The 8510-nt window shown below is 30.9% G+C and overlaps 1 protein-coding gene across 1 annotated transcript; it reads right to left on the minus strand.

Annotated features, from left to right (window-relative positions):
• Nucleotides 1-4486: 4486 nt before the first annotated feature.
• Nucleotides 4487-7578, minus strand: LOC100568735 (tachykinins-like). The gene is made up of 2 exons (XM_003246197.4): nt 7023-7578; nt 4487-4732 (listed from the first exon to the last, which is right to left on the minus strand). The coding sequence occupies exons 1-2, from the start codon at nt 7534-7536 to the stop codon at nt 4683-4685; spliced, it is 564 nt and encodes a 187-aa protein (XP_003246245.1). The 5' UTR covers nt 7537-7578; the 3' UTR covers nt 4487-4682.
• Between the last annotated feature and the right edge of the window lie 932 nt (nt 7579-8510).

An 8510-nucleotide genomic window follows, 5' to 3' on the forward strand; every position in this document is an offset into this window, starting at 1 on the left:
GCGTCGCGCGTGTTCTGATTGAATAACAAATAATATCAAACGTTGTTAACGTCATGTCGACAGAATTTATTCACAAGAGAAACATTGTTGTAAAAAAAGAAAATGTTCTATAACTATAATCAATTAAATTTTATTGTTTGTATTTTATTTTTTTGAATCTCGTATACATCAATAAACTAAGGTACAATGTACATTCATACATATTATTATTATTAATAATAATAATTTTTAATTTTTTATAATATTTATACAATCTATACTTTATAGCATAATAAGTATAAGAGAAAAGTGACAGAAAAACATGGTATACTTGAATTAAGAAGTCACCCACTAGTGACTCTTTGCGTGATGGGAGATTTGGAAGGAAAATGAAGTTTTTTTTTTTAGTGAGAGAGAAAGAGTGAGTGATTATAGTAAAAGATTATAGTAAAAGATCTCTACACCATCTCCTTTTCAGTCGACGGCGAGGATTATCGGGAAGTGTTAAGATATTTAGGTTGCTGATTAGAGGGTTATTATGGTTTGCTAGACGTGAGAAGAATCGCTTGTAATATAAAACAGATTCCTCTTCAATCGTTTTAACATGTAGATCGTTGTGGAGTGTTAAATAAGAAATGTATGGTGGAGCGTTGGTGAATTGACGTATAGAGTGATATTTTGATAAGATTGAATTTTATTAAGATTCGATTTCTTATCTGCACCCCAGAGTTGTAGACCATAAGTCCAGATTGGTTTTGAAATTCTTTGTAAATTAGCAGTTTATTTTTTAAGCTTGACCCATCCATTTCTTTTGTGTAAAGAATTTTTAAATAAATAACACACTTTATAATCATAGATTTTTTTTGTTTTAAATAAATACATATTATTTAAAAATTAAATCGTAAGCCTTGATCCTTGTATCTTACAAACGAAAAAAACTATTTAAAATAATCTCTCGTCTTTGATTGGTCCTTCCAAAGCCTTGAAATCAGTAATGCAAAGTTGTTCTGCAGAAAACTGTTTGACCTTTTTGCATCGTGTTGCTGTATGTGAAATAATAAATCGTAAAATATATTGTTTTGTTTCAGAGCGTGGCCAACTCGTTACAGAGAATGAAATTGATGTATGTTGCAGGGTATAATACTATAATGCAAACCATCCAATATTAAGTTATATAATGTTAACGTCATAGGGAGATTCGTTAAATAAATGTTTTATTACTGTGCTTAGATTATATTACCTATTCGGATTAGATGATACAAAAGATGTATAATATTATGCACAATATGACACAACTATACAAGGATCGAATACAGGGCGTATCACGAACACTATAGCTGTCAATTTTACATAAAAACCACGCAATAGGTACCTAGTATATAATATTATTATTTATTACGATATTTAACGTAGTCCTTCGTTGCTTACTCTGTACGTGAATTATTATTATGAATTGAATTATTGTTGTTGATATTTTTCTCCATAATATATTATAGTTATACCGTACGTCACGTTTCTTCAGCACTATATACTGAGATCCGATACCATCGTGAACCCTGTTACAGTATAATAATGTCGTACTACCCACATCAAACTGATGACCGATCGATGAGTTTATGTCGATTTGCCGAGCACATATCATTCACTGGTCATCTCGAAGCACGTGACGTAGCGTTGTGACGTCGTTTTCTGCAGGTTTGTTTACTAGCGTGACATAATGGATGTAAATACTAAATAGTACTGCACTCACGCGTACGATTGGGCAGAAGGATTTATAATGATATTATGGTTTTTTTTTTTTTTAATTTCGTGATCTCAGGTAATGACCATAATGAGTAAGGTTGTTTGAATTTATTTTTTAAATCCAATATGTTAAAAAGATAATATTTTCATGTTTAGCTTTCAAAAAATCTAGTGTAGCGCCATCCACGGTATATCATATTATTATATCATACGGTACTAAAACCGACTGGGTACTTACCATATCCAGGTTTACCATTTGAGCATGGAAGGGTGTTATTTGGCATCACTATTAAAAAAAACTCAAATGTTACCATCCGCCCTTATCTAAATTCTAAACCACATGTATTTTATATTATAAGTTATAACAATCGTTCATTCAGACGAAAGCTTTTTCTTCTTCATTATAATAATATTTTAATATTCGTTTCAATTTACTGTTGAACGTTGATACATTTAGGAGAAAACGTCATAATTTTATTGCACACCTTTATATTAGGTACAACACTACAACCATATAATATTAAAAAAAAATTCAAGTTCCTACATCTGAATATAGATACTTATTTTAAAAAGTATTTAAAATAAGTATTTGAATACTCAGTGAAAATGTATTCGAGTATAAACATTAAATACAAATATTAAAAAATTTAGACACCTTCAAATACTCTCAAATTTTTATAAAATATTTGAAACGATTTTCATTTAATAGAGCATTTTACACCATATCATTGGGCGGAACTTTTAAATACTCATCTGTTTTCTTTTTTGTCGAAGTAATTGAATTTTTGATTGAGTTTAATTCACTGCAGTAAAAAAATATACTATCATATACCTACGTAGTACGTATTATATTTTTAAATATTCTTTTTCTTTTAGGCGATCAAAATATAAATAGAAAATATTATACAAACAAATAAATTAAATAATTAAGGCTTTCAAAATTAATATTTGATTTTAAATACCAATAATTTGAGAAAGTCTTTAGAATACTTTGATCAGATACTTTTTTCAAAAGTACCCATTTAAAATACATATTTGAGGAGGTACTTAAAAAGTATTTGAAATTTGAATACTTTTATTCAAGTACCTACTTAACAAGACTTTATTCAACGACTTAGCAGTTAATGGTTTAACTTAATGAGTTATTTTTGATTATTGTCAACTTAACTTAATTGTGTAGTTGTATACCCATTGCCCACCTGTTACCCGCCTTGAATATGTGTATTATATATACCTACTAAATATTAGGAAAAACATGTATGAAATACTACACCTAAACTAAAAATATCAGAGTCGAATGCAGTATTCTGTTTTTTACAACAGGGTTGAAATTATATTTTGTCACTATATTGTTTAAGTCCAGTTCAAATATAAAATGGATTAATGCGTTATTTTTATTTTTGAATAAATATTGCAAGTTTAATAATATTTATTTTCTGATGAAACTTGGTGTTTGCGTTATTTATATATATTATTTGGTTTTCACTTTTCGTGTTAGCCGGGGGATTAAAAATAATTATTTTTTTCGTTACCATAGTATAAATAAATATTCCATCAAAGAAATGCAAGGCAATGTATGATCGAATATCTAGTCAGTGAATGTCTTACTTTATGACAATTTCTAATTTAAAACTACAACTGGATTGTGTAAATTAAAAAATTATATCTGATTTATTCCTGTAAAAAAAAAACCGGTTGTGAACAGCACAAATCAACATTTTTAGAGTTTCGTATTAAATTATATTATACAACATATTTTTATTTATTCTAAAACTAAACGAAAATCAATTTATTAATCATAGGTATTGATTTTTTTTTTTACGCAAACCTGCTAAGATTTAGGTGTATTGGAGAGTAGTTAAATAGATTACGCAATTCGAAGCAGTTGAAGCAAAATAGACTTTTGATAAAATATAAAACAAAAGTTCAAAACTTAACGGTGCATGTCGTGTAACGTGGATATGTGCTTGGGACTCGATGGCTATGAGCCTATATGATAAATTTGAAAAGTGAAAATGCTGTTCTGTGTACTATATTCCATATTATACAAATGGAGTTCTCGTTTCCCTTTTCCTAGACCAGCCAGGTATTACATTTTGGCCGTCACCATCGTTGTTGTTCTCGTAAGTGAATCTTATTTACGTAATTGGAATAGCTGGATCATCATTTACACTGTGAGAGGCACTATCGTTGGTATTGGAGCAGTTCATCCTGGTAGCAAAACCAATTATAATATTTTATACTTCGATCAACGACCTTTTGAAGATAAATTGATTTTTATGTTGTTGCAGTTTCTGGTAGAAACCTTGGGCTGTATACGTACTACCGTTGATTGTGAAATAAACATAATATAATACCTAAGTTAGTGATAATAGTTCGGTTAAATTCATACGAGTCCGCAACAGTACCTATGATTTACCTAACCCATACTATTATGGCACCGATCGTTGGCTATTATTTTCAGCCAAAAATTGTTTCCATCGATATTTTTACCGAGTTCAATTGTTGGCAGTGGTGACTAATGGTCATATTTTTATTTCAATATATTATATATCTGAATAATAATATGCCGAGTAAAAAAGAATGTTAAGAAAGATTAATGATCCGCCGAGTGGGTGTAACTAACATCAATGAATTTATTTTCCGCACAATAATTCATAATATTTGTGTTTTTTCCTTCAGATGACAAATTAAATGGACAGAATAAAACGCGGAATTAATAGTTGTAAACAATATAATATAATATATAATTATTATCTAATATAATAATATAATGTAGACAAACAAATTAGTTATTATGTAGTTCCTTTATACAATCAATAAAATGTTTATTTAACGTCATAGACATTAACACTACTAAATAAGTCATCTTAAACAATTTTAAATAGCAAAACTCATATTATATAGTAGGTATTAATTTCGTGCTACGGTAATATTGTTAAAAAAAAATTAATTAAAATTCAACGCATTTCTCTCTCTTCGTCGAATTTAGCCGCCACCAAATTTCGCTCTGAAACAATCAACGCATAATATTATACAATCGACACATTATTATATTTTCGTGCGTTTTAATAGAACCGACCACCAATATGTTATGTTTTTAATCATAATTTGTTAGCTGATAATGTAAGGCACGTACGATTTTAAGTGGGTACCTACATTCGAGTAACTATATAGGAAATAACCAAATATCATTTTGGGACCAGCACGTGTCAAGTGGGTGTATTTAATAGAATTGTCTTTGGTGCGTTTTGTTATGTATACGTTGAGCAACATTTGTTCGTTAAGCGAAAAATCCCGACAGACCTGATGATTTAAATTTATAAAGAATACACCTGATAAACTTCAATGAATATACACACTCATCTAATGATTGGTCAGTGTGCTAAATGATCAATATGATGACGTAATAGGTAGAAACAAATAAAATTCCATTATTGAAAAACGTCTTAGGAAATTATTAGTCATTAAAAATGCATCGTTATCACGCGTGGACCATGATTAATGTTGTTCGGATTTATTTTAATATTAATTATTGGTTAGATTAAGATTAAATATATTTAAATTATTGTTAATTAATGTTTCTTTTATAATTTGTAGGAACATGAATTCATTTTAGAAAACATTAAAATATGCACTTTATTTTCTAAAACTGACGAAATATGAAAATTAGAATCAGAATAGATTTGATTTGTCTATTATCCTAATGCGTTTTCTATCCAAAAGTATTGTAATCTTTGTTGGTAAACGTCTCTCTCTTTCTCTCTATCTTCTCGATTAATGGGATTATAGATGGACCATGTTGTATGCGGTTGTAACTTTTTCTAACAATTTTGGCTCCTAAACCTCTCTCTCTCTCTCTCTCTCTCTCTCCCTGCTATCAGTTTATTTCTTCACAGGTCTCTGTACCAGTTTTTCCTAACCTTTCGAACCTGGGTACATAAAGATATTTTTATCTGGGAATAAGGAGAGCACGATTGATTGGGTACACACGTTTAGGTACAAATATTTTCAACAATGAATACAACGTTTAGGTATATAATATTTTTTTATAAATTTTAAATTCCACGTTTGGGTAAAAGTTTTAAAATATTTTTTTTTTTTACTATTTTAGTTTTTAGAGCCTATTAGCGTTACCCAGGAGGTACCATGAGGAGGTTGACATTTTATAGTTTATATTATTGTCACCCAAAAACTTTTTGCAACTTTAATTTAAAAATATGTTGATCATTATGTATTATATTACATTAAATCTATAAAGTTTTTTTGTCGCTTAGTCGATAACAGTACTAGAATTACGTATTTACGTAGATACCTATATAATATTATATTACCGTTAATTTTATCGCACCCAAACGTTCTCTGCTTTTCCAGTAAAAATTATGGTTATGTCCCCAATAATATATTTATATTATATTTATATTTAATTATATTTTATTTTATATTTCTTTGTGTCCAAACGTTTTGGTATTTGGGTCAATGTGTCCAAATGTTTAACAGCCTTTGTAAATTACTTGAATAGCTTGAAATGGTTTATTTATCTAGGTTAGGAAAACTCACGTAAAATCATATTCTAATTGAATAACCCAGTATAGTTTCATGACATTTCGAGGCATAGAGTTTGAGAAACATTGCTCAATATATAGCATGGTACAGCACCAGCTAACGTCTAAATCGTTTATCTACCTACACGCTACCTCCACCACCGCGGGATAATAATTAAATACTTAGTACATACTCGAGTTAGTAGAAATAAGAGTTTAAGTGGGATTGTAATCCTTAAAGTGAGAATCAAATACATTTTATCCACTGTTTGTTTTTTTTTTTTGTTGCAAAATTTGTGTCTGGTGAAAAACTAAATTATCTATTTTTGGTATAATAAGTAATAGCTATACTCATTTTAAAGTTTTAAACCCTATACATTAAAGGTGTAAAATTTAAGGATTTCGTTATGTAATAATATCGAATTTAAACATATTACGTGATAATATATAAATTAATATTGAAAAAACATTGTTAATATAGTTTTATTGTATGATTATTTTTACTTTATTTTTTTTCCTGTCTGAACCCTACTCACATCACAGCTATAGGCTTGATTATTTGAGTAAGTAGATCAATATTGTAGTCATATAATAATATAATAATAAAATATTTAAATATTGTAATATTATATTATGATAATACTATTATATTGCATGTAATCTAAACATTTACCAAACATTTTGTTTAACGTGCATACCAAATATTTTGTTGTGGGTAATTAAATACTATTATTATTATAAAAATAAAACGCTCACCCCGGTCCGAGAGTTCTGACTTCAGTTCGTCGATGATCCTGTACAGGATATATATGGGGGACAATTGGACGTCCGCGTCAACGGCGTCCTCGTGGTCTGGCCACTTCTTTCCGCGGACGCCGTAGAACGCGTCCGCAGACGGAACTTTCTTTCCCCGCATGCCGAAGAACCCGGCCGCCGAGCCCTTGTTGTTGCTGTAGTAGTCCTTCTTTCCGCGCATGCCCATGAACCCCATACTGGCCCGCTTGAAGCCCTCCGCCGAACCACCGCCGAACACCGCGGGCCTGCTGCCGCCGTCGAACATCGGGCGCCGGAACACCATAGTCCGCTTGTCCAGGTCCACCGCTGCGGAAGTCTCATCGCCGCCGCTGCCTCCGCCGCCCTGGTCGCGGTCTTTTTTGCCCCGCATGCCCATGAACCCCATGCTGGCCCGCCGGTCCACCGACGGGTCGGCTAACACGGCCGCCGCCAGAGCGGCCAGCGCCACGAGGCCCACGTTGATTTTGTGTGGCATTTATCGGGCTCTGTTGCACACCTGTGGACCGAAAATATAACAAAAACTTATCATTATGATCAGTGAAGTACGCAGGGGTAGGGTTCTGAATGTTCTGATCCCCCCCGAAATTCCTTCCTTTTACAAAAAAATCTTATTTACTACCATTTCAATATACACAGAGTCGATCAATTGTTGGTCATTTTTATTAGAGACAAAATAAATTGTTAAACACAATTATTATTACTATTTTATTATGACAAAAACGTCGATAACTATTTCAGTTATTTTTTTGGCTGTTATAGAACATTGTTAAACGTCTGCCATAATCGTCGTATGGTGTATCGTCATGTATCATCGTCCATTGATTATTACCACGTTTATTACGACCCGAAGACAAGCTCGGATTAAAACATTTTGAGGCCCAGAGGTCAAAGTTTTAAACGAGGCCCTTGTACGAAAAAAAAAATATGAATGTATATAATGTGTTCCGGGGTGAAGTGACCAGCCGAAATCATATAAAAGTATACCAAAACGATGAAGAAATACCCTTTAAAGATTGGGTCTATTTTTTTTATTTTTTAAACTAGGTATGGGAAATTAACTTTTTTTTATCAAAATCATACATATCAATCATGTATCTTCAAAAGTTTTCAACATTCTGATGTAATATTATTTTTATTTTAAAGCTATCTAATTATCCTATCGACTGACATACGCAATTAAACCAGAAATGTGTTAATTATTTTTATTAAATTAAAAAAACAGAAAAAAGTTGGCAAAAATCAGTATTTTTTAAAGGAAATTGTGTATTATTCCAAATAGTGTATTACTTAGTACGGGTTTTTTGTATTATTCTACTGAATTCTACTGAATAATTCAATAATACCTAAATTACCTTGAAAGTTTGGTTTTCATAATATATTCCTGTTAATCGTCACAATCTTAGTTTTCCTAGGATTGAGTCGGTTAATTGGTCGTCAATCGCTTAATTT

The sequence above is a fragment of the Acyrthosiphon pisum genome, chromosome A1 (genome assembly GCF_005508785.2).
Source record: "Acyrthosiphon pisum isolate AL4f chromosome A1, pea_aphid_22Mar2018_4r6ur, whole genome shotgun sequence".
NCBI lineage: Eukaryota > Metazoa > Arthropoda > Insecta > Hemiptera > Aphididae > Acyrthosiphon > Acyrthosiphon pisum.